Source organism: Erinaceus europaeus, chromosome 8, assembly GCF_950295315.1.
Source record: "Erinaceus europaeus chromosome 8, mEriEur2.1, whole genome shotgun sequence".
Lineage (NCBI taxonomy): Eukaryota > Metazoa > Chordata > Mammalia > Eulipotyphla > Erinaceidae > Erinaceus > Erinaceus europaeus.
Window position 1 is genome coordinate 15,697,552 of NC_080169.1, and position 26,590 is coordinate 15,724,141.

At 39.1% G+C, this 26,590-nt stretch overlaps 1 protein-coding gene and 1 long non-coding RNA gene across 2 annotated transcripts in view; both read right to left on the reverse strand.

Annotated features, from left to right (window-relative positions):
- Nucleotides 1-5,400: 5,400 nt before the first annotated feature.
- On the reverse strand, nt 5,401-7,013 carry LOC132539871 (uncharacterized). The gene is made up of 2 exons (XR_009551137.1): nt 6,232-7,013; nt 5,401-5,574 (listed from the first exon to the last, which is right to left on the reverse strand). It is a non-coding gene; the product is annotated as an uncharacterized LOC132539871 (long non-coding RNA).
- Nucleotides 7,014-7,038: 25 nt separating this feature from the next.
- Nucleotides 7,039-26,590, reverse strand: part of CFAP418 (cilia and flagella associated protein 418) — a 28,972-nt gene continuing 9,420 nt past the window's right edge. The window contains exons 3-6 of the mRNA XM_007532211.3: nt 23,478-23,542; nt 22,864-22,929; nt 17,264-17,359; nt 7,039-10,316 (exon numbers count right to left, since the gene is read on the reverse strand). Of these exons, the coding sequence (XP_007532273.1) occupies nt 10,163-10,316; nt 17,264-17,359; nt 22,864-22,929; nt 23,478-23,542 (381 nt within the window). The 3' untranslated portion in view covers nt 7,039-10,162. The remainder of the gene's footprint in view (nt 10,317-17,263; nt 17,360-22,863; nt 22,930-23,477; nt 23,543-26,590) is intronic.

Below are 26,590 nucleotides of genomic sequence, written 5' to 3' on the forward strand. Positions count from 1 at the left end.
ATATCAGATCGCAACAAAGAAATGCAAGCTAGTTATCAGTGCAGGTCTGCCCCCTATGGGCCATATCTGCAATTAGTTTCACCAAGATGGGCTTTTAAAATCTTTTTTTTTTTTTTTTTGGGTAGGACAGAGAGAAATTGACGGAGGAGGGAAAGATAGGGAGAGAGAAAGCCACCTGCAGACCTGCTTCACCGCCTGTGAAGCGACCCCTCCCACCGTCCCCGCAGGTGGGGAACCAGAACTCAAACCCGGATGTTTGAGCGGGTCTTTGCACTTCGTACTATGTGCACTTTACCTGGTGCGTCACCGCCCGGCCCCCAGCATTTTTACGAATCTTCAAGTTCTTGGAGCAAACTGTCAGTTCACCACAATAACCAGCCCGGACCCAAATGGCCTTCTTCAGCACCTCTTGCTTTGCTGGTCCCTTGGGTCTCAGTGGTGGCTGGCACTGGGCTCACAGTGTGAGTCAGTAACTCAACGGCTGACCTGAAGATGCAGTAGGAGTTTTAGATTATGGAAGAGGTTTAAGCAAAGGGTGTGTGTGTGTGTGTGTGTGTGTGCACCGTTCTGGCACACACACTGGCATATGGATTTGCAGTTTCCACTGAGTTGCACCATAAACAATGATGAGCAAATGGGGAATGCTCGGCACTGCATTTCACTAGGGCATGAAATAACACTACAGGCACTGGTGCTGTCTGTAGACATAGATTATTTATTTTATTTTTAAATATTTATTTTCCCTTTTGTTGCCCTTGTTGTTCTTTATTGTTCTTGTAGTTGTTATTGCTGTTGTTATTGCTGTCGTTGTTGTTAGATAGTAGGTATTTTGACGTTCAGCATTTGACCAGAGGCAAAGACACTTCACATGAAAATGCTGATTGTTAGTTCCTTAGGAAAGGATTTGTCTGATCAACTCTGCTCCCTTTGGGCTCCATTGCAACAAATATTGGGTATTTTGAGTGAAACATATCTGTGATCTGAAGCTCCCATTGAATAGATCATATTGGAGGGCCTGCTATTAGACAAAACAGTAAAATCTGTTTAAACATGGGACAAAAACTATTTAAGGAAAAGTAGGAAGAATGCTAAAGAAGGAAACCCATCTAGGACTGTGGTGAAACACTGTCTAGAATATGAATTTTTTCTAATAAAAGGTACATTTTAAATATTTTGTTAGTGATTTAATATTGGCTTATAAAATTACAAGATAATGGGAACAATTTCACACTGTTCTCACCACTGGAGTTCCATGTCCTTATTCCCTTCACTGGAGTGTTCTTCCAAGGTCACAAGTATGGGTTGACTATTATTTCTATAATTATCTTTTTGCCATCATTTCTATAATCATCTATTTATCTTTTTGCCCACCCCCCCCCCATGGTCCTGTCTTCTCTTCCTAAGTTACAGCTATACGTATTACTACTTTTGAATGTCTTTGCTTTTTTTCCTCTTCTCTCTCTCTGGATCCTGATGGAAGTGGAGTTCAGAGCCCTCTGGTCATCTTCCTGTAACATTTCTCCCCCTCTGGGAGTAAGGACCAAAATTCTTTATGGGGTACAGAAAGAAGGTGGGAGGTCTGGATTCTGTAACTTTTGATATTGACAGAGATTTTAGCAAGGAAGTGCCAGGAGCCATGCTAAATGCTACATGAGTTGGTCCATGCACTTTCTCCCAGAGTTTTGTACCGTAAGCATTCTTACCATCTCTGTCCCACTGCTGGGATGAAGAGGCTCAAGGGAGTTAAGAAAGCTGAAGAACAGTGCTTCCTGAGTAAGTTACAAAATCAGCATTCAAATTCAGGCCATTTTTTTTTTTTTTTTAGAATTTATTTATTCATGAGAAAGATAGGAGGAGAGAAAGAACCAGCCATCACTCTGGTACATGTGCTGCCGGGGATCAAACTCTGGACCTCATGTTTGAGAGTCTATTGCCTTAGTCACAGCGCCACCTCCTGGACCACGAAATTCAGGCCATTTGACTCTGGATGGAGGCTCCTATTCCCACCCACTACTTAAGGGGAGATTCTGCTAACAGGTTAGAGGCAAGACAGGGGGGCAGGGCACTCCCTCCCTCTGTGAGCTTCATGTAGACACATATCATCTGTATCTTTTCAAGCACTGCTCTGTATTTTCTGTCTCATCCCCTGGGCTTATCTCTGGGTCTAGGAGAGCTCAGAATGAATTTATACTATTTAACTAAACATCTTCTGTTCTTTCAAAGATGAGTGCAAACACAGACTAAGTGATCTGAAGTGCCTATCTAGTTGCAGAGGAAACAAGAGGGTAGAGCAAAGTGACTTGGGATGCACTTGCTGGATCCCTCCAGGTGACTGATGCTTAGACTAGGCTGTGCCTCGGTGAATTAGGGAAGATCTTGTTGGATTCTCTATACCTCGAGAAAAAATGTAAGACTAGAGATCGTGTTCTTAGAATCTTTTAAAAAAATATTTATTTATTCCCTTTTGTTGCCCTTGTTGTTTTATTGTTATTCATGTCATCATTGTTGGATAGGAGAGAAATGGAGAGAGGAGGGGAAGACAGAAAGGGGGAGAGAAAGATAGACACCTGCTGACCTGCTTCACCACTTGTGAAGTGACCCCCCCTGCAGGTGGGGAGCCTGGGGCTTGAACCGGGATCCTTAATGCTGGTCCTTGCACTTTGTGCCACGTGTGCTTAACCCACTGTGCTACTGCCCGACTTCCAGAATCTTTTATAATTTTCCCTACACACACCATGAATCCAGAGGATTCTGAACAAATTCCCATAGGCGTCTAGGATCCATTAAGTGTCTCTAGTAACATAAAGCTGTCCTCCATCACCTTTTTAGAGTCTTGCTATTCTTTGCAGTGGAAGATGGATGGCCTGACTTGCTTCCTGGAAGGCTGCTTGCTCTTATGCCTCCTTTTAGTGGGGAAGGAACTGCATTTCCCACATTTGGAAGTTTCTGTTATTTTCTGGGTAAGGTTAATGTTTCATGACAGGACTCAAAACCTTGAACTTGACATTGAACTACACTGCTTTAAGGGATAAAGATAAACATTGGTGGCAATACACTCTGAACCTTAAATAAAATCATTATCTCAGAATAATTACATTCTGGAGATCCATCACAGTCTAATCTTCAGACAATCAAAACCATTCAGTATAGTCTCATATTTTTTTAGATTGCCAGTAAGAAATCTTCAAAGATTTTTTTTTGTTTGTTTTTTTCATAGTCTGGGAGATGGTGCAGTGGATAAAGCATTGGACTCTTTTAAACGTGAGGTCCCGAGTTTAGTCCCCAGTAGCACATGTACCAGTCTGGTTATTTCTCAAATCCTTAAAAAAAATTTTTTTTTTTCAAGTGAAGACTCGAAACCCCAGAGGATGTGATATGCTTAAGACTGAACTGTTACGTGTGGATATTGGCCCTGGTTACACACAGGAGGAACTGGGGAAATGACTTTTAAAAGATATGGTGCTTAGACCTCACTGATGACAAATCAGTCAGATTTTATGTTCCTGGAATGTATGCCCTGGAATGTCTTAAAGCTCCTCTCATGTTTCAGTCTGAAGCTAGAGTTGAGAACTCTTGAGCCAGATGAGAACCTATGTTTGAGTCCTAGGTTTGTTTTATCCTTATCCATGAACCCATGGCAGACTTGGCTACCAAGGACTGTGGAACTCTTCTGTTGAACCTTAACCTGAACTTTTTTGTAATGCCAAGTGACATCCACTCGGACTGCTGGAGCTATCACCAGCACTGGGACAGAGAGAATACCTGTGGCTGGGCACCACAACTTTCTCTAAACAAAATCAGATGCTATCTGAAAGCACCACTTTGGCAAGAATGGGATGGTCTAGTCTCAGTCTGGGGCTTTTATCTATTAGCCCATCGGGGTTCTCTCTACTGGGGAATACCAAGGCAGGAGCCCTGGGTTGCCCAACTGATTTCTGCTCTAGTTCATCTTGCAGAGGCAACTTCTCCTTTCTCTTTATACATGCATAGAGGAGGCAAGGGGACTGAAAGTTAAATCCTGCTCTATTTATAACCCATGTGATTTGGGGGAAGTTCATTCTACCTCAGTTTCCTTCTCTCTAAATAATGATGCAATTATCTCATGAGACGGGACCACCCTTCTTGCTTTTCTCTGGAATTGATCTCTAGTAAAAGCAGTCTTTACTCCAGTCTTTTTAAAAATTTAATTAGTTAGTTAACTTTGGATAGAAACAGAATGAAACTAAATGGGAAAGGGTAGACAGAGGAGTAGAGAGAGAACTCCCACAGCACTGCTTCACTGCTTGTGAAGCCCGCCCCCCAGAGGTACTCCAGTCTTCTAAGCCTCCTGATAACATGTTCTAAAGAACAAATCCTCGGTAAGACTAGTCCTTGGGCTTCACTTTCCAATACTCAGAATACTTTTAAGTGCTTTCTGACAACTGACTTGATTCCAGCTCCCCCCCACCTTGTGCTGCACTAGCCAGAGCTTTGTCATCTTCTAACATTTGGATTTTATTAGAATAAAGTCCATTAAAAGCAGAGGTCAAAGGATGTAGCTTGCTTACTTGGATCCTGCCAGGTAGCCTGGGCTACCTACCACCCAGGGTCTTGAGTCTACACCATCGATGGAAGCTGCCACATCTAGTTGGTATCAGTTTCAGTTCTGTCCCTGAGGTCAGTCTTCCTTGCAATTTGGTTGTTACAAAAATAAATTTGACAGTAGCCCAGATGGTGGTGCAGATAGGGCACTGAAGTCTTGAACATGTGGTCCCAAATTTGATCCCCTGAATCACATGTATCACAATGATGCCCTAGTTCTCCCTCTCCTCTAATTAATAAAACCTCTAAAAAAAGAAAGTAATACGTTTAAATAACAGACTTAATTTCAAGGACCCCAAAAGACTCCTGGGTATTTCCCTGAGAGTGGAGAGCACTCTGAGAATCACAGTTGTACCAGGGAGAGAGTCCGAAAAATGAGTCAGATTTGACATTACTGCTCAGTCCATGTCCCGAAGAGAAGCAATTACAGAAGTCAGAACTCCTTCCTTCTGTACTGCCTAAGAATTTTGGACTATGGTCCCAGAGGAGGAAATGTTAGGAGAAGATAACCAGAGGGCCCTGAACCCCAGTTCTATTTGGGCCCAGAATGTTTGTGACCAGAAATCTTTGTTTTTGTCCCATCTCTGAGAGGGAAGATAATTAAGGAAGGACATGTAGAAGTTGTAGTAGTTATAGGAGTAGCTTAGAAAGGAAGTAGAGTGAATAAAAATGGGATAAGCTTCTGCATGGGGTGATAATATATATTTGCCTGAAGGGCCCATGTGCTTCTTTGGCACATGGCTTTTACTTTTCCTGATTAAATGGTTAAAATATCTAGAAAAGAAAACAAAGCAAATTGTGAGAAACACATTGACAGAGTAAGGAGGAAAAAGTCTTTAATAATCAAATAAAAATCGCTCGAGTCTCATCAATACAAAAAGTAGTAGTTGTTGCGGAACATATATTCAATGGAGTACTACTTAGCAATTCAAAGACCATATTGTGTCCTCTGGGCCAAAATGGGTGGGACTGGTGGTGACTATGCTTAATAAACTAGGGAAGGAAGTCAAGGACAACTGCCAGATGATTTCATTAATATCCGGAATAGAGAGAACTGCAATACATGAATTTGAAAAAAATATATAGCCACTAATATCTAAGACCTTGGGAGAACTGTGATGGTTATCACTGGGGGAGCTGTGGCATGAAACTTAGTGGTGGGAGTGGTAGAACTATACCCCTATTATCTTATAAATGACTATTAAAAATAGTTGGGCAGTGGTGCAGTGCTTTAAGCACACATGGCGTGAAGCGCAAGGACTGGCATAAGGATCTCGGTTCAAATTCCTGGCTTCCCACCTGCAGGAGAGTCACTTCACAGGCGGTGAAGCAAAAAAAAATAAATAAATAAATAAGGCAGCCTAGAATGTTTGGTTGTCTTTTTTTCTCAAGGAAAGACATAGTTTTAACTTTTGTCTAAAAAATCTGGCCATGTTTACATGAATTTATAAAATAAAATGATGCTGATGCTTTTCTCCTCAGGGGTAATTAGAGAATTGTTCTCATATAGTTAATTCATTGTAGTGTCAGGGAATGAACCCATAGTTTTGGTGCCTATGTAATTCTGGGCTCAGTTCTCATTTTCTCTCTCATCCTCCCAACCCCCACCCTTTTTTTTTTTTTTTTTTTTTTTTTTCCCTGAAAGGATACAGCAGGAGACAGAGAAGAGGCAGGGGCACGAAGCACTATCCATTAGCCGTGAAGATTCCTCCCCTGGTGCTGCTGATGATATTCTCATGTTGGCAGAGATCAAACCCAGGACCTCAAAAATAGTAAGTGCTCCATCCCTGTGTGGAGCCATCTCCTAGCCCCGACTTCTCATACAATGTGATCTTTGTAACAACTTTACAAAGCAGGTATCACTCCTATCACGAGGCAAATATGCCAGGAAAGTTAAGTAGTTTATTAAGGGACATGATACTCAGTTCTGATTTGGAAACATTTCATTGGCACTCATAATCTCAGGAACACCTGAAAACATGTTAAATTATCAACCATGTGCATCTTTATAATCCATGTCATATTTAAAATGTCACTAAATGTTGTTACAAACACAAATAAATAAGATGTGAGACTTCTAAAGTGATGGTAATGTTGAAATTTATAAGAACCTCTTTTGACAGCATGTAAGGTGAGTTGCATTAAACCGGTTGGTAGAGATTTTGTTAAACTGTAACAGAAAAATCAGCATTTGAAAGTTGCTGTTAAGCTTCATTACAGTGATTATTGATACAAAGACCCTTTATGGGGAGTTAGACTTAAAAACCATTAGTTCAATAAGAAAAGCAGGAGAAGTAATACAATTCATAGTCTGATGCCATCTCCTTTAGATAAGGGAAGGATGCCAAGGGGACTGACATCAACAAACTACGGCTTGCATCTAAACTACCATGTTCACAGGGTTTATCCTTCCTGCCCTGTTCTTGGAATACTTCCTTTCTTTCATACATACACACGCACACGCACACACGTGCACACACACGCACACACACATACATTTACAGCAGGCTTCTCTTCTTTAGTTTGAGTAAGTACTTTTTTTTTTTTTTTTCCTTTTTACCAGAGCACTGCTCAGCTCTGGCTTATGGTGGTGTGGGAGATTGAACCTGGGACTTTGGAGCCACAGGAATGAGAGTCTTTTTGCATAACCATCATGCAGGGTTTGAGACTATTATTCAAGCAAGCAGCTATCTGGTTTGGCAAAAAGTAGTTACTTGCTAATGGTAATAAATTATTATGCATATTGTAAGCAAAACATATGGGAAGTATTCCCCCCCCCCCAAACTGCCACCAGGGTTATTGCTGGGCCTCAGTACCTGCATGATGAACCCATCATTTCTTATATATGTTTTTTTCCCCTTTTTAAAAAATTTGGTAGGACAGACAGAAATTGAGATGGAAGGGAAGATAGAGAAGGTGAAGGGAAGATAGTGAGGGAGAAAAAGGGACACCTGTAGACTTATAGGTAGGGACCCGGGGTTTGAACTTAGGTCCTTGTATATGGTATGTTTTTCTTCTAAACACTAAAACATAACAACAGTTGAATTTTGGCTTAAATTGTAACGTAATAATTTACCCACTTGCATATAAAAATAACTCTATCTACATTTTAGATAAAAATTAATATTTAATATTGTACTATTAAAAAGTTTACAAACAAAACTCCCCCCTCCCCACCCAATCTGAACTCATATAAACATTTCTCACACTGAGGAACTATTGTTATAATTATGTTGTAGCATATACCTAAAACAGGCAATGCATCTAGTTTCAGGAAAGCTTCATGAAATCAGACATTTTTTCACAATAGTCATTTAGTGAATTTGCTCATTTGAATAAAAAGAAAACATCACCATTATGACCAAAGTGCCAAATTCTATGAGCTTCTGAATGTAAGTCTTATTTTATTTTATTATTATTTTTGAATAGGTGATTTCAGTGGATCCTCCAGTCTCAGTTTCTGATGCAATTACAGACATATATTTTTTTTAGAAAGCGGGCCTAGGGAGACAGCATAATGTTATGCAAAAGATTTTTCATGCCTGAGGCTCTGAGATTGTAGGCTTAATCCCTAGCACCACCAGAAGCCAGAGCTGAGTAGTGCTCTGGCTTCCCTTTCTCTGTACATCTTTCACTAAAGTGAAAACATTTCTCTCTTTTTTTTTTTTGCCACTAGGATTTCTGGTGGGGCAGGTGTCTGCTCTACTGGGTATGCCACCAGCTGGCCTGTTAACATATTCTTAATACAAAAATGTGAGCATCAAAGACTGGGGCTCCAGCTCCTGGTCCCCTCCTGTAGGGGTGAAACTTCATAAGCTGGGGAGGAGTGCTGCCAGTCTCTCTCTCAAAAAAGAAAGAAAAAAAAATGATTGCCAGGAACAGTGGAGTTGTGAAGGCATATATTTAACCCTGGTGGCAGAAAGAATTTGATATGGAAATCTGAAAAAAAAAAAAAAGTGAGCATCTGCTACTGTGAGATGTGTTCAGTTGCAATGTTAAATTTATTAGAATATGCTATACATATAGGCAGATATACCAGGTCTGGGATACAAACCTTTTCTTTCTTCCCTGCTTAAATATGATGAGTAGATAAGATTCAGTATAAGGTTAACAAGACATCATGACTGTGCTTCAACTACTCCCTTGTGGTATGTCTGGTATCACACATTTGAGCTATTTACTAACTTTACCATGTGGCAGTGCTTTTGGCAGATTGGAAGCTTCCCAGATTTATTATGATGGGGCTAGTTAATTCTGACATAACTAAGTTCCTGAACGTGCTGCAACTCCAGGATTCCTCAAGTTTCAGTGATGTCGGGGAGGAGCCAACAGAGTTCAGCCAAACCTTTTCTTTTCATGCACTAATCTAGTAGACAGTATATTAATCTGATACTATCAGAAAAATCAACAGGCTGATTGAAAAAAAAAAAATCTTGCTGTCTGCTTCATCCAGTGAAGTTAAAGGCATTATTAAAAGGCTAAAAAAAGTTGAAAGTCTAATAATAAACTGTATGTAATAGATTTTTTTCTTTGTGCTTTAGGTACATCAAAGAAAAATTATGTACAAGTGGATACTTGTTAAAATAGCAGGCTATTTTTTTTTCTTTTCCCCATTGTGCCACTTTCTGGGTGGCAGAGAACTAAGCTTTTGATACCTAAATGGACAAAAGGAGAATCAACTGAAAACTGTAAGTATATGACTGTATATAGTGATGCTTTGAATCAGTGTGAGGGTAAGATCCAGTGTAGGCTGTGTTTTCGTAACACGCCTGTACTCCTGAAACCCTTCAACTAGCTATTGATGAGATGCTTCTGCCATGCCTAAATTCTTTTTTTAATATATTTTATTTATCTATTTTTCCCTTTTTTTGCCCTTGTTGTTTTATTGTTGTAGTTATTATTGTTGTTATTGATGTCGTCATTGTTAGATAGGACAGAGAGAAATGGAGAGAGGAGGGGAAGACAGAAGAGAGAGAAAGATAAACACCTGCAGACCTGCTTCACCGCTTGTGAAGCGACTCCCCTCCAGGTGAGGAGCTGGGGGCTTGAACCGGGATCCTGATGCTGGTCCTTGCACTTTGTGTCATGTGTGCTTAACCTGCTGCGCTACCGCCCAACTCCCCCATGTCTAAATTATGAACTGGGGCAACAACAAATCTAGCTAGAGAAGGTGACAGACACATCGCCCAATGATCTCTCTGCACTGGCAAGCTTTTAAGTGCTACAAACGTTTGTGCCAAGTGTATTAACAACCAGTAATACTGTAATTGATTATTTATGAAACACCAAATTAAACTTCCATTTAACGGGGATAAATTAGTAAAAAAAAAAAAAAAGAAAGAAAAAAAAAGAGAGGGAATTTAGATAGCTTGTCATGTGAAAAGCCCATGTATCAAAAAGCAGAAATTGCAAAATGTTAAAGTACATTGCCTTCCCATGGCTATTGGTCTTTGAGGCTATACAGTCATTAAATAAAGTTTCTTGCCTTTTCCCAGTATACTGTGGTGTATCTTGAAGTATGATGATGATTAAAAGTGACTGCATCATGGATGCATTTGTCGGGAGTGTAAAGTTTGAATTCTTAGTGTTTACCACAAACCCAACGAAGCTGGCGATCACTCTGAAGAGGAGTCACTTCTTCAATATTCCTCCAGCTACACTGACAGGCATATGCCCGTGCTCCTTTCTGCTTCATCAGCTTTGTTTTTAATTTGCGGGATTCCGGCATATTGTTCCTATTAAGTAGAATAGTAAAAGAGGAAGGTCTCAATATAGTGGCTTTGTTCAGTGGTTAATGAATGAATCAATCAAACAAACAAACAAACAACAACAACAACAAACCAATCCAAACCCAAAACAACCTAACATCTCTAACTCTTTATTTCACTACACTGAACTACTTTGGACTCTTAACACAAACAACAGAATACATGCCTTGGTGATCTCGTTTACATGATACTCAGTATCTTTAAGTGCCAATCCTCTAGGCCTCTTTATTAAGACTGTTGCGGAACCCAGAGGGCAGATGAATTATGATATGCCCTACCCTCTCAGAGATAACACGATGAAACAGAGTGGGAAGGATGGTGTGCCACATACTGCAGGTGTATGACTTGATCATATATTAAAAGCTGTCAATACGGCAAGTAGAGGACATATATGATAAATACAATAGGCTTCTTGTATAATACTGTAGACCAATAATATTGAATTAAAGAAAGCTAATGGGCGTCTAGGGGTAATAGCTCAGCTGAGAGAGCACAGGACTTGCATGCTTGAGGCTCCTGGTTCCACTCCCAGAACTGCATGTATCAGAGCTGCACTCTGGCTTCTGTCGTATGTGACTCTCTCTCCAACACATATTAATGTTTTTTTTTTTTTTTTTTTAAAAAAAAGGCCTGTATGGATTGACTATAGATGTTTCTACTCATAAGAAAGTATCTGCCCATTATTTGTGTTCAACTCATTCATTTACCCTCCACCTCCTTTCCTCTCTTTAGATAGTCAGAGAGGGAAAGAGGCCACAGCACCAAAGCTTAATTCATGCGGTGGGAGCTGGGCTCAGACTTGGGTCATGTCCAGGCCATGCAGCACACTATTCAAGTAAGCTATTTTGATGGGCCCACAGTGTACCTCATTTGATTCAGTGATCTGATTATTGTACTATAAGCAAGAAGTAAATGTCTAGCATGGAATCACTGTGAGTTATGTTTAAAAAAAACATTTATGATAGAAACAGTAATGTTTCAAATTGTGATCAATGATGTTTAAAGTAATTAAACTGATCAATGAGACCATCATAAAAGTGATAACCATCTGATTTGATGCCACTATTAAAGTCTACAGAAACAAATTTAAAGTCAATTTCATTTTTGTAATCTAAGTACTTAATTTATTCCATGAAGTAAATGAAGTGATTATTCCATGAAGTAAAGTAATAAAAGATAAAAATGTAGCATAAAAATATAAAAAGAAACAGTGTAGTTATTTGATGTAACAGCAATTGAAAACAGGTTATAAGGTGCCCTCTGGTGGTCAGTGGACACCACATTCAGTATTGCACACATAAATCAGGGACAATTTACAAAGTCATTAACGAATAAAATCTGTGAGTTCTATTCAGGCCAGCTATCTGATCTCAGAGAACTGAGATTTGACTAGCTAATTGACTTTCTAAGCTTATAGTGAACTAGAGGAAGAAATGAATAATTTAAATTTTATCAGAAAGAACCCCCGCCCCGCCCCACTAAATGTGTTTAAAACTAGATAAATGAAGGCAAATGTTCTTTATTCAGTCTGCAATGTATTTTGACAAACTTAACATTTGATGGTATACCATGGGCACGCCTCCCAGAAGTTCTCATTTGATACTTGATTGAATTTTTAAGAGATTTTTAGGAAGAGGAATCATGAATAATCATGAAACTAATGAATGCATTAAAATGTTTTTAAGAGGCGAATTAAAATGTCTATACTTATTTATTTCATGGAAGACAGTGAGAAAAAGACCAGAGCACCACTCTACTTTGACACATGCATTGATGGGATGAAGCCCAGAGTCTCAAGCATGCAAGCTCTGTATAAGAGCACATTTTAAAATCTTAAACAATTTCACTGTGCACCATAAGTAAAACAAATGATTTACTAGGAAAATAAGAGCTACTACGACAGCATGGTGACATGTAGCTTATACTTTTTACAAGGAAGTTCTAGAACTTGTCTAAGCTACAAATCACTGTCTGCATCTGTAAAATAAGAACAATCAAACCACCTCCAGCATTTCTCTGTAGAGTCAATGTGCCGAGTGTTATTACTGAGAATAGAGGCTCCCCTAATTCTGCTGGGCATTCAGTAGCATTCTGCAAACCTATTGCATTTGGGCTCTGCCTGCCTACTTCCAGTGGCCCTCAGTAACTATTCCCTATCCTCCTTGGTGTTTTTTTTTTTTTTTTTTTTTTTTTTGCCTCCAGGGTTATTTCTGGGGCTCAGTGCCTGCACTATGAATCCACTGCTCCTGGAGGCTATTTCTCCCCCTTTTATTGCCCTTGTTATTATTATTGTTGTTGCTGTTATTGTTGCTGGATAGGACAGAGAGCAATTGAGAGAGGAGGGGAAGACAGAGAGGGGTAGAGAAAGATAGATACCTGCAGACCTGCTTCACCATTTGTAAAGTGACCGTCCTACACGTAGAGAACCAGAACCGGGGGCTTAAACTGGGATCCTTACGCAGGTCCTTGGGCTTCGCGTCATGTGTGCTTAACCCGATGTGCTACTGCCCGGCTCCCTCCCTGAACATATTAACCCTCTTATCCTACAGTCTTTTCAATCATTATTAGATCAATTTAAAAAAGTCTTCTGTCTTGACTAAATGAGACTTTAATTCTGCCTTCACTGACAGGCTTCCATGTTGATCTCCTGGCTAATACTCCCCAATCTCATGGGTTTAGTGATAATTTCACACATTGTTTCCTATCAGTGATTTAGACTCATAGCTTTACTAGCTTCCTTAGAGTGGATATATAGCCTCTTACTTCATATTGGTTCTCCTTCTTCTTCATTTTTTTTTTTATGCCATTGGACAGTATCATTGTTCCTCTATGCAAATGGAAACAGATGACAATGACTCATCCTATCTACCTCTCATCCACCATAGCTAGAATTACCTCTAAAATAGCTCTCAAATACACTGGCTTCTCTCACCTTCCTCACTGCCATAATTCAGATCTGAAATTCCTTTCTTATTTCTTCATTCACCCCCATGATTCCAAACTGGACTGTCTCCCATTATCTTTGAAAAAAAAAAACAAAAAACCAAACCATCTTTCACATCTCCTCCATGATAAAAGACTACAATGTTACCCACTGCCTGAAGAATTATTATGTCTAAATTCTAAATTCCATAGTGCTACTTCCTCAGTTCTACTCTTTTTTTAAAAAAAAATCTCTTGCCTACTTCACCTCTTTTGCTTATTTCCAGTGCTTTGCACAGTTCAAACTATTTGCAAGCCCCTAAACACACCTCTCCAAATAATAATAGAGTCTATTTTATTTGCTATTAAAACTTCTAATTGTTTTTTAAAACTTTGAGGCTCTCCCTGACATCTCAGGATGGAGAGCACTCACCTTGCCCGGTGGTATGATAACCTCTCCTTTTAATCTTAACTGTTAGGTTTATCACATGACGACATTATTCCCAGCCAAAACTATGTATTACTTGAGAACATAAACTGAGTCCTTCTTCACTGTGAGCTCAGTATCTAAGGATGCCACACTAGATTAGAAGTCAAATAATGTCTGCTTGATAAAGAAGTAACAGTAAATTGTGGTCTGAGAGGTGGCGCAGTGATAAAGCTTTGGACTTTCAAGCATGAGGTCCCGAGTTTGATCCCCGGCAGCACATGTGCCAGAGTGATGTCTAGTTCTTTCTCTTCCTATCTTTCTCATAAATAAAATATTTTTAAAAAAGAAGTAACAGTAAGTCTTCAAAATAAAAAACACATATGCTAATGATTATACTCTCGTGGTGATGGTCTGTTTTTTATTTGGCTCCATTCTCTTACCTCATAAACATATTCCTAAACATCTTGAGGGTTTGGAAAGTTTTTTTTTTTTTTTACTGATTTACATGTATTTATTTTTAATTTAATTAATTAATGAGGCACTATTTTTCAAACTGTACTTAGTATATTGCAGAAAGACAGTTTTGATTAGTTTTAGTAGTACAGTAAGTTTTTCTGTTTTATAGTAAAGTGTACATTTTAAAAATTGAGGTATCATTCTTTTTAAAAGATGTATTTTATTTATTTCATATGAGAGAGAGAAGTCAGAGCGCACTCTGGTACATGTGGCAGTAGGGATTTAACCAAGAGCCTCAGGCATGCGAGACCTGAGCGCTTGCAGCTGAGTTGTTGCCCCAGCTGCCAACTGATTTCTAGAGAAGTCCATGACTTGCTGAAAGTTCCTTAAATATCAGTGAAATAAGCAATTAGTGTAATTGTTGCCTGTGCTGACCACAGCATTGATACTCCTTGTATTTCATTACCTTATACTAGACTCCTAACAATTGTTGGTTCAGGCATACTCTAATGATGGCCCTTCTGGTCACTACCAGACCACCCCACCATCTGGGGCTCGAGTCAGGGAATCCTGGGATTCCCACATAGACATGATGGGCCTAACCTTCTAACAGATCCCTCTCTCCACCATCACTGGTCATCTCCATCAGGAACAACATCTTAAACCATCCTGTGGCCAAGGTCCTCCACAGGACCTTGCCCTCAATGTAGAACAGCAGTGGTAGGAACTGCCCCACGCTCTGAAGAGAGGCCAGGTCAACATACAGTGTCCTTGTACACTGTAATGTGAGCATTTAACCTGGTGTGCCATCTCCTGCCCTCTGTTTATTTATTTATTTTTTAAATTTATTAATGGTTAGATAGAGACCCAAACAATGCTCTCAGCCCACCTTCATGTTAGCTGTCAGGGTTGGGCTCAGCAAAAATTAGTAAAGTCCTAGGCCCCTTGGAATATACCTAACGTAGACTTCCTTAGTTTCTTCAATAATGAAGATCCCAATTTCAACTATTATACACTTACCTTTAGGCTCCTGATTATTAAACAACTAGTTCTTCTTTATATCTTATTGATTTTCAGCCACCAAGTTGCAGATGCTACCAGGATGCCAACCTGACTTCCCTGGACAGACGACCTCATGAAAGCCTACAAGGACCCATTTCCTGCTTCCAATCACACCTTTCAGGTGTTTTCCCTTCTCCATCTCACTCACTCTGGCCCTTTTTCTTCCCTACCATTAAATTACTAATAAAGAAAATATTGATGTACTGCCCCAAGGTAAAGGAGTCTGGGGTGGGGGTGGAGAGGGTTCATGTCCTAGAACATGATGGCAGAGGAGGACCTAAGTTGGGGGTTGAATTGTTATATGGAAAACTGGGAAATGTTACACATGTAAAAACTATTATATTTTATTGTCAACCGTAAATTCCTCAATAAAGAAATAAATATAAATAAATAGAAAGAAAACCAAACAAAAGAACTGTTGGTTCATCTTGGTGACATGGAGATTGTTAATTGATCATTAGGTTCACCGGAAGCGTGTAGCAGAAGGTTTGGAGAAGTCAGAAAAGGCAAAATGGACCTGAAATGAAAGCCTATCTATCATTTCAACTAGGGATTAAAATGAGGGCTACTATGAACCTAGAGTTAGGGATCCTGACCTGGGATCTGAAGACTGACCTCATGCTGGAGAGACCAGTGCTTTAGCCGCTGCACCACCTCCCAAGCTGAGAGACTGATTACACTTACTTGGGTTGGGGACTCTGAACCCCCCTCACAAGTAACTTTTCTATTATTTGCATATTTGAATTGTGTGTGTATGTTGTGGGGAAGATTCAAAATTATCATAATGTTTTCAAATGAAAAAAGGGGTTCTTGAAGTGAAAGAGTTGGAAACACTATTAACCTTTGTAGAGACTCTATTAGGTTTAATCAGAAGGGCTGCCGGAAGAGGCACTGAAAAAAACCTCTTACCCTTGTCTCTGTGTTGTAGTCTATTCTGATTATTTGCATCTGAAAATACACTTTCGTTTAGGTACTGTTTGGGGGTCAAAATACATAGTAAATGCATGTTTATAGCTTATAACATCTTAAAATGTTTAGGTGTTCTGCAGGTATTTAAAATTTATAAAAAATATATATATAAGACACAATCCTGGCCCCAAGGAGAGATACAGACATAGACCAATCAAAAATTTTAAACTTGTATTCCAACAAGTATTACAGTAAGTGTGAATGCTGAGGACACAGAGAAAAGGAGAACACTTTGAAGTCGAGAGTATGGGTGGGAGTCATGGAAAATGCAATGAATTGTTTCAGGAGGGACAGACAGAGTCAGGGCAGAAAAATGGTGGGATGTGTCCTGGAGCTCTCCTCCCCAGACCCCTGCCCCACTAGGGAAAGAGAGAGACAGACTGGGCATATGGATCCACCTTCCAATGCCCATGTTCATCGGAGAAGCAATTACAGAAGCCAGACCTTCCACCTTCTGCACCCCACAATGACCTTGGGTCCATACTCCCAGAGGGATAAAGAACAGGGAAGCTATCAAGGGAGGGAATTGGAAATGGAACTCTGGGGGTTGGAATTGTGTGGAATTGTACCCCTCCTATCCTATAGTCTTGTCAATATTTCCATTTTATAAATAAAAAGAAAAATGGTGGGAAAGTATCCTGTGAAGGATCTTGCATAGCCAGGGAATGGAAGTATGAACATGTAACTATAATCTTGTTAAGGTGAAGAAAACACTGTGAAAAAACTCTGAATGATAGGTGGTTGTTGGGCTGTGGAAGTTCTTGACTGCCATGTGATAGAGTTAAGACATTATTCTGTAAGCAGGAGGATGACGTACCCAGAGTTAATTCTCAAGCAGGAAAGGGTATTCTGAAATAATATAGGCAGAAAAGTCAGTATTGATGCTACTTCTGTACTTGTCCACAAGTTCCATGTCTTTACCTACACTGACAGTAGACAGGAGTAGGTGGGTCAGAAAAATATTAAGAGGAGTTTACATACTTTGACCATGTCACCAAGAGACACTGTGGCAAAATATAAAATATAAAGTTATATGAGGCACATTTTTCAGATTGAAATTCTTTTAGAAACATACCTGAAAAATAGGTAGTCGCATGATTTATCCCAAATATAATCATCATAAGTTACAACCAAGAAATCACAGGCTATACAACGCAGATTGTTACACACTCTGTTTAGAGAAAAAACATTATCATTAGAAGTTGTAGAGAAAGATGACAGTTTAAAATAATATGAGTTTATTATACACTACCTCACTTATTCAAGGTTATCAAAAATAAAACAGAAAAAGATTAAACTTTATAAAAATATGAGACTTTTATATTAAAGAACTGATTACATCCTACATTTTCAAGTTAAATTTCTGTGCAAATCTACTTATTTTGTTAAGTTTACTTATTTCTGCCAGGGTTTTCTGGGATTTTGCATCTGTATGACTACACTGCTCTTGACAGTTTTTTTACCCCCCATAGAGGGTGAGAGACAGAGGGACACACACACACACACACACACACACACACACACACACACACACACACACACACACGAGGAAGGAGACCACAGAGTCACTCCACAATTAATTAAGCTTCTATTTCTTGCACGGTGCTCCTCTTACGTGGTGACTGGGGGGTACGAACCCAGGTCCTTAATCATGGTAAAATATGCACCCTATCAAGTGAGCTTCTCCTGGTCTTCAAACCTATATATTCACTAGATATAAATAAAGTGAATGCATAGCTATTCTGATTTAATGGTTTCAAATTGTGTCTGAAAGAGATCTTCTTCTTCTTTTTTTAAATTTATTTATTCCTTTTGTTGCCCTTGTTGTTTTTATTGTTGTAGTTATTATTGTTGTCATTGTTGGATAGGACAGAGAGAAATGGAGAGAGGAGGGGAAGACAGAGAAGGGGAGAGAAAGACAGACACCTGCAGACCTGCTTCACCGCCTGTGAAGTGACTCTGCTGCAGGTGGGGAGCCAGGGCTCCAACCGGGATCCTTCTGCTGGTCCTTGTGCTTAGCGCCACCTGTGCTTAACCCGCTGCACTACTGCCCGACTCCCAAGAGATCTTCTTCTAAGTCAACTTTTCTAAGTGCTTTGTTTCCTACTGAAAGGTTTAAGGATGTTTTTTGTCACAAATCTTGGGACATTATAGTCAAATGAATTTGTCTCCCTCATTAACTACTTAAGTGCTGGAATAATACCGTGAATAATACTGTGTTTCTGTTTAGCAGTAGGAAAACGGAAACACGATATTATCCCAGCACTTAAGTAGTTCATGAGGAAGACAAATTCATGTACTCACTCAAAAATATTTACAAGGGACAATACAGGTTGAAACCTCAATGGAATGTGGCTTATTGCAGCAGACTAAAGGGCTCAGAGAGAAGAGGCAGGCCCACTAGAGGGAGGCGGGCCATCTCAAGTGGAGCAGGATGATGGTGGAGGCTGAGACATCCCGACACCTCTCTTGGGGAAATGTGGAAATGTACTCTCCTGATAACAACAATTCTGTTAAACAACATTTCCTCACTAAAGTGATATTGAAGCTGGAAACAAACAAACAAACAAACAAAAAGAGCAACATGTACCCAAAGAGCTAATGAGATTATATTCTCACAGAATCCAGATGCTAATGAAAGAAGCCAACAACACAGTAACAGCTGAATTATAAAATACGTTAGAAAGTAAAAAAGAGCTTTGAATGAATGATAGAGAGTGAAATTAGGAGGTAGTGGGTTGGATTTTTACATAGGCATGCTCTGCACAGGCCTCTCTGAGAGGCCTGTCTGCACAGCTTCTTTAGAGGAAGTAGCAGGAGGCTGGGTACCAGCACACTTGGCTGAAGGCACATGTCACCATGTGTAAAGATCTGGGTTCAAGCCCTCAGTCCTCGGCTGAAGAAGGCAAGGGGAGAGGGCAGGAAGTTTCACGAGTAGTGAAGCAGTGCCGCAGGTGTCTTTTCTTTTCTGACCCTCTCTTTCCTCCCCTCTCCTCTCTATTTCTCTGTCCAGTAAAATGAAGAAAAAATAAAATTTTGAAAATTAAAAGAATAAAAGGGGTGGTAGCTGGTAGAGAAAGTGGGGTTGGAGGAGGTCATATGTAAGAGTGAAGGAAAGGGGGCATGTTCGTATGCTGATGGGAAAGATGCTGTGAAGAGAGAAGAGGCGATGTCATGGGAAAGTGAGGGCAGAACTCCAAGAGCGATACTCAGAAGCCAGGGAGGCGGCCTAGCAGGTGGAGTGCAGGACTTTCAAGCACACAGTTCAGGTCGCAGTTCAGGTTCAATCACTACAGTGTCACTTATGCCGGAGCAGAGTAATATTGCAGCCTCTCTCTCATACGTCATAAGATGGATCTTAAAATAATGAATGACGACAGGCACTTAATGGCTATGTTGATAAGAAATGAAAAAGTCAAGCAATTCTCATAATTTATATTTACATAACAACTCTGGAGTAAGATGAGGACGGTAAAACTTATGAATTGCTGCTGCAAACAATTTGACTTGCACAATAAGGATTTTTTTTTTTAATATTACTTTATTTATTCATCCTTATGAAAGAGAAAGAGAGTGAGAGACACAGACCAGATTACTACACAGCTCTGGCAAATGCAGTGTAGGGGACTGACCCTCGGGTCTCAGGCCTGCAAATCCTGTGCTTTCTCTTACCAGTCCTGAAGAAACCAACCTCCCCCACTGTTTGCAGGTATTTAAAAACGCAGAAGCAATGTAAGCATATTTGATCACTTAAAATTTAAGAGTGTTTTAGCATGCTAAAAATAAAATAAAAAGGCCAGTAGAGTGAAATAAGACATCTCTAACACATGGTCAAATAGTTATACTGTGCCTTTTTACAGGTGACAAAAAAAGAAAGAAAAAAAAGGGTAAAAAAAATGCCTAACCTCACTAATCCAGGTGTCATAAAACAGTTCAAAGCACGGATTTTGCATATAGATTGCCTGGGTTCAAATGTTTATTCCATTATTATTTACTGGCTATGTAACCATAATAAAGTAATATACTTTTGTGATTCAGTTTCCCTACCAGTGAAATGGAATAATAATACTACTCGGACACCATATAGAATTATTGAGGACGGGGAGTCGGGCAATAACACAGCGGGTTAAGCGCACATGGCACAAAGCGCAAGGACCTGTGTAAGGATCCTGGTTCGAGCCCCCAGCTCCCCACCTGCAGGGGAGTCCATTCACAGGCAGTGAAGCAGGTCTGCAGGTGTCTATCTTTCTCTCCCCCTCTGTCTTCTCCTCTTCTCTCCATTTCTCTCTGTCCTATCTAACAACAACATCAATAATAACTACAACAATAAAACAACAAGGACAACAAAAGGGAATAAATAAAAAATATTTAAAAAATAATAAAAAAAGAATTATTGAGGATTAATGAGTTGGTACTGATAAAGTATAATAATACTACCTGCCATGTAGTATCTATTAAAATGAAAACTTAGGGCAGGGGTAGATAGCATAATGGTTATACAAACAGACTGTCATGCCTGAGGCTCTGAAGTCCCAGGTTCAATCATGACTTTTCCGACTGCCCACTATGCATATACATGGATGAGCATATCTACTTCAAGTCTCTTTAATGCCATACTGTTGAAAATACTGAATAAAATGTGGCATATTTACACTATGAGATATTAGGCAGCTGATGAAAGAATTAGATTTACCCATTGATCTGAAGAAATAGCTAAAGCAAGGCATATCATAATAAGTTAACACGGTTCCATTTTTATAAAAGTAATCAAATAAATTCCTGTATAGGTACCTACAGGTTTGTTAAGGACATAAAAAAGCTGGCTGTCATGCACATATGTTACATAGAACATACATGTTACAATGAGCAAGGACCTGGTCAAAACCCTGGTCTTCATCTGCAGGGGGGAATTTCATGAGCAGTGAAGCAGTGTGAAACAGTTGTCTCTCTCTCCCCCTCTCTATCTCCCATTTCTTTCTGGATTCTTCCCTGTTTTTATGAAAAAATAAATAAAATATTTTTAAAAAGAAAATAAAATTAAATTAAAAATAACAAAGAAAAGTGTAGACAGTTATATACCATGCAACTAATACTGTTTACCTCACAGGTGGTGAGAATGGGGAAAGATTAGGATAGGATAGATTACTATAAAGAATAGGAAAGATTACTATCTTTTTTCCTTATATGGTTTTCAATTTCTTTAAATTTTCACAATAAATAATACTTCTGCAATTAAAAATAATAAAAATATCATCTCATTTATTTCACTCTAAAGCCCAGAAATATAAACTTCAAAGTTGCAAATATTTTCTGTTTGAAAAGTCACCTTGAGAATGAATGCTTCTATTTCTAAGGATATAAATCATAATAATAATTAAATATTTCAAATCAATACACATTTCATAAGCAGATTTATATTTTATTTTTAAAAATATACATATATATTATTGAATAAAAATAGAGAGAAATTGAACAGGGAGGAGGAGGTAGAGAGGGAAAGAGGCAAGAGAGACACCTGCAGCCCTGCTTCAGCATTTATGAAGCTTTCCCCTGGAAGGTGGGGACCAGGGGCTTGAGCCTGGGTCCTTGCTCACAGTAATGTGTGTGCTTAACCAAGTGCACCAATTCCTGGCCCATAGAAACTCTGTATTTTCTTTCAAACTGTTCACCATTTATGAAGCTGTAGTTGTATACATGGTAACCAATACAGTTCCATCGGTATAATTTGCACTTGAATTCTGAATATACCAGTCAGGTAATGCAAAATACCATTCTCACAGCTGCTATAACTTGCTTTCTTATGTGTATGCAGTTTATTGCATGACTGCACAGAGTGATAACTTTAATGCCTTAATACATATGTGTAATTTGGCTGAATTGTTGCTGTTGTGGGAACTATAATTTAGAATTTCCTGACATTTTACGTGTGTAAATCTTAACCATAATAGTAAATGCAGCCATTTAATTTAATTTAAAATTTAGTAGTTTATTCAAATCTATTCACACCACCACATTTTCCTAAAAACATTGTCCTTTGAGAAAAATAAAGTAAAATTACAGCTAAGAAATCATTCTGTGGCTACAATTAACTGTATTAGATCATAATTAGTAACAGTCTGTGGAATAATTCAGTCCTACAAGTAGTTTGAAAAACAATCAGGAGAGTAAAATTTGATTTGGCTCAAAAGTAAAATGCCTAGGTTTTATGTACATTTTATTAATGCCATCATGCTTCTTCACACTACTCTTTCTCTTTTCCATAACAGGGTAAAGTGAAAGACTCACATCTTTACTCCCTAGGCCAGGCCAGCAGAATAGCTCGCTCAGTGCACTGCTTTGCCACATATCTGACCCAGGTGCAAATCTGGCCCCCACTGCCCTGAAGCAAACTGGCGTACAATTTCTTTCCTCCTTTCCCTGTCTCTTTCCATCTCAGAAAGTCATCCCAGAGCAGCAAAGCCCTGGAGATGACAGCAAACTCAAACCAAAAAACCAGAATTCAAACCTCAAATTTTTACTCCCAATATAGTCTTCTGCGCAGACTCTGAGGTCTCAGACCCACACCATGGATAAGAGAATCTTATCCATTTGGGCAACGACTGGGTATTAAGCAGCTGCAACATGTAAAGTTGGACAAACACAGTAAGAAGATGAAATGTATTTCTGATATCCTACCTCTGTGTAGTATTTGTTCCAACTCCACATGGAGCAGTGGTTCCACCAAGATATACTGGACTGCAACTAGATATGGTCAACAGATGGGAGAAAAATAAAATTAGAACACAAAGGAAATGTGAGAAGTTAATTTGGTCTTCTAGACTCTGTTCCTGTAATCAAACCACATATTTTCCTGAGCAAGCTAACTATTTCAAAGAACTGATATTTATTTGAGCATCACTGCTTTATTGGATAGTAACCTGAACATTCAAAGGGTTAACACGAGTCACAGAGAAATGTGTCTGCCAAATAAATGGAAGAGACAAAGTAAACGCTGATTATAACACTACATTAATTTTGAGAAACTGTTCATGCAGTTTTTTTTTTTCACATGGCAGAAAAAATTATTTACAATAGTAATAATCCCCCATTCAAGTTCCTTTAAACTAAGGAGTCACAGAATACTAGAGATATGGCTATTGGATTTTCACTTGAAAGTCAACTGGTGCTTCTTTTATTTCCCTCTCAATGCCACTATTATTTAAATGGCAAAATAAAATCTACTGGACTATGCTGATAGTGTAGTGTTTGCTTGCTGGTGTGTACAATTTATCAAAGCAATCTCAACTTACCTTTTACCATGGCCTTCAATGGAGGCTCTGATAGGTGTGTTAACTGAAGATTTAGCCGTTAATTTCTGTTAAAAATATAAAAACAATAGAAGACCAAGGGTAACTTAAAGAACTGTTAACATGACAGCTCATATAATTTATTTTATAATGAGTACTTTTGAAATGACTTAGAGTACAAATTTTCTATCATTTTAAAGTTTCTGAAATAAAAACAATGATCAAAATCCTTTAAAGGCAAAAGGGAAGTGGAACTCCCTGAGGAATTTGCAAATTACACTGCTTTTAGTCTAGGAAACTGACATACTGCCATTATTAACATGCTCAGATTTAGACTCACATTGTAACTCTTCAATTAATACTATAGCTCAATGATTTAATATGAAAGACCTGCTATTTATAACTTCATCCTGGAAAAATTCAAGTGAAGAGGAAAAAAACCTCAGACTGGCTTTTAAAGGCTGTGAATGGTACTGACCTGAACTAAAATTAAAACACCCAAACTCCTGGATAACTTCAGAAATATTAATTTTGATTAAATAGTATGGTGTCAACGAATGGATATTCAAGGAACAGGTAAAGCTTCCTAATCACAACTGCACAGTAGTTCCTATATGCATTAGCAAGCATTTATTAAGTGCTAAATGGTATATGGTACCAAATAACAGAAACCGACTACATACTCAGACCACCACCAAGGAGAGGAAGTGAGCTGGAGCAACGACTTTCAACTGTGCACAGCCATGCCTTCATTTAACCTGGTAGCTGAGGAATTTAATGGAGGCAAAACTATTATATTTAATTTTCTCTTAGCTCGTTGAATGTGAAACAGAACTGGAAACATTCAAGCTGTCTGAAAAATAATAATGTACAGCTGAGTAGTATTCCATCTTGATTCCAGGGGGCTTTGGGGAAGGAGGGGATGGGAGGGGTGAAGAGGATGTTGGGATCCTTGTGCCTGATGGTCTAAAGGGATCTAATTGGGGTGAGAGTATTTTGCAGACATCGACCATAGGGAGAAGATAAATTGTACCTATGCATCAATAACTGTAATGCAAACCATTAAGCCACCCCTCCCCCTGAAGCAGAATAATAATAGTAATAAGAACAACAACATGGATCTCTCTTCACTATTTGGGAATGTGTTTCATGTATTATCCAAACGGATACTTATGACTCTAAGTCAGTATACTGTGACACGTGTTCCTATTTCTGGGCTTTTTTTGGTGTGTGTCTCTGAGAGCACTTTAGAAACACAAACAGAACACTGGGGGAGGGAGCAGCTTTTACAGAAGCACAATCCAGCCTTTAAGAATGGGGGGGAGCATACATAAAAAAAAAGTCTACATAAAAATGCATGTTCTTTACTTTTTGCCAGTTTGGTAGACCCAAAATGTGGATCTAAAAGAGGCTAAATAGAAGTTAAAATTACAAGGGTCACAAAAAAACAAAAAACTAGGAAAATAGAAATAATGCCAAAGTGATCTTTTCTAAAGGTTAAACAAATAATAATACAATAGACAGAAGACAGTGGCGGTATTAAGGATAACAGTAGTGTTGCCTGCTTTACAACTGTGTCACAAATACTGAATACTGAACAGCAGTATTATTTTAATGTATAGGAAAAGAGTGTGCGGTGTATAGGAAAAGGGTGATATTCCTGTTACTCAGTGATCTGCTCAGAAATCCTTGGCTGGCACCAATCCCCAATAGTCAAAAAAGAAGAAGGAAAAAGAGGAGGGGGAGGAGGGGGAGGAGGAGGAGGAGACGGAAATGGAGGAGAAGGAGATGAAGAAAATGGAGAAGAATGAGGAAAGGCAGGATCATAGAAAAAAAAATGGGCAACAATATAGATATATAGATAGATGTTATAGGAGTAATAGTCAGCCTATATCTGTGACCTTTAGAGAATCACTGCAGTTTCCAGTGGAGAGAATGGGGACACAGAACTCTGGTGGTGGGTATGGTGTGGAATTGTAGCCATTATCTTGTAATTTTGTAAACCAATATTAAATCACTAATAAAAAAAATAAAATCCAGACACACAAGTATGGCAAAATGTTATGTTCAGTGTGGGTGGTGAGAACATAGATAATGATGATGATTATTATTGCCTCCAGGCTTGGTGCCTGCACTATGAATCCACTGCTCCTGGAAGTCATCTTTTTTCCATTGTTGCAAAGGATAGAAAGTGAGAGAGGAGGGGAAGACAGAGAGGAGGAGAGAAAGATAGATACCTGCAGACCTGCTTCACCACTTGTGAAGCAACCCCACTGCAGGTGGGGAGCTGGGGGTTCCAATTGGGATCTTTTGCACCAGTCCTTGCACTTCACACTGTGCACTTAACCTGCTGTGCTACTGCCCGGCCTTGGTAACAAGTCAATATAGATACAATGCATCAAAAAATAAAAATGTTATAAATAACTCACTGGTTTATAGGGTAGTAGAAGCGTCACTGCATCTGAGTTATTAAGCATATTGCTCTATCAAAAGTTGTTTTAGTTTTTTAAAAAAGTATCTTCAGAGTCCACAAAAAAAAATACCAGCAACCACCTTTATCCTGGGTTGACTTTGGCTCTAAATAGAAATGTTTTTCTAATTTCTTGCTGAGAATTTTTTTTTTTCCTTTGTCATCATCAGGGCTTCACTGTTTCAGATTAATTCTTTTCAGAAACATATAGTGAGAGACACCACAGGACTGGAGCTTCCCTCAGTGGTCTAGTACTCCCACGTGGTATATGGGGCTTCTACCTAAGTGGCTCCCATGGAAAGCAGGTGTCCTGTGGGTGAGCTATTTTGACAGTATCCAGTTCTTTTTTTTTTTTTCCTAAAGATTTACTAAGTTATTAAGAAAGAGAAAGAGAGACAGGGATGGAGAGGGGGAAGGAGTAAGGGAGAAACAGAGAACAAACCAGAGCATCACCAGGCAGCACATATATATGATGCCAGGGGTCAAATTTGGAAGTTGACTCAGGCAAGCCCTGTGCTCTACCGCTGAGGCACCTCTCCAGCCTCTGAAAGTTTATAATATTGTACTTGTTATAAAACTCAAAGGTAGGGGCTGGGTGGTGGCACACCTGGTTGAGTGCACATGTTGCAATGCGCAAGGACCCAGG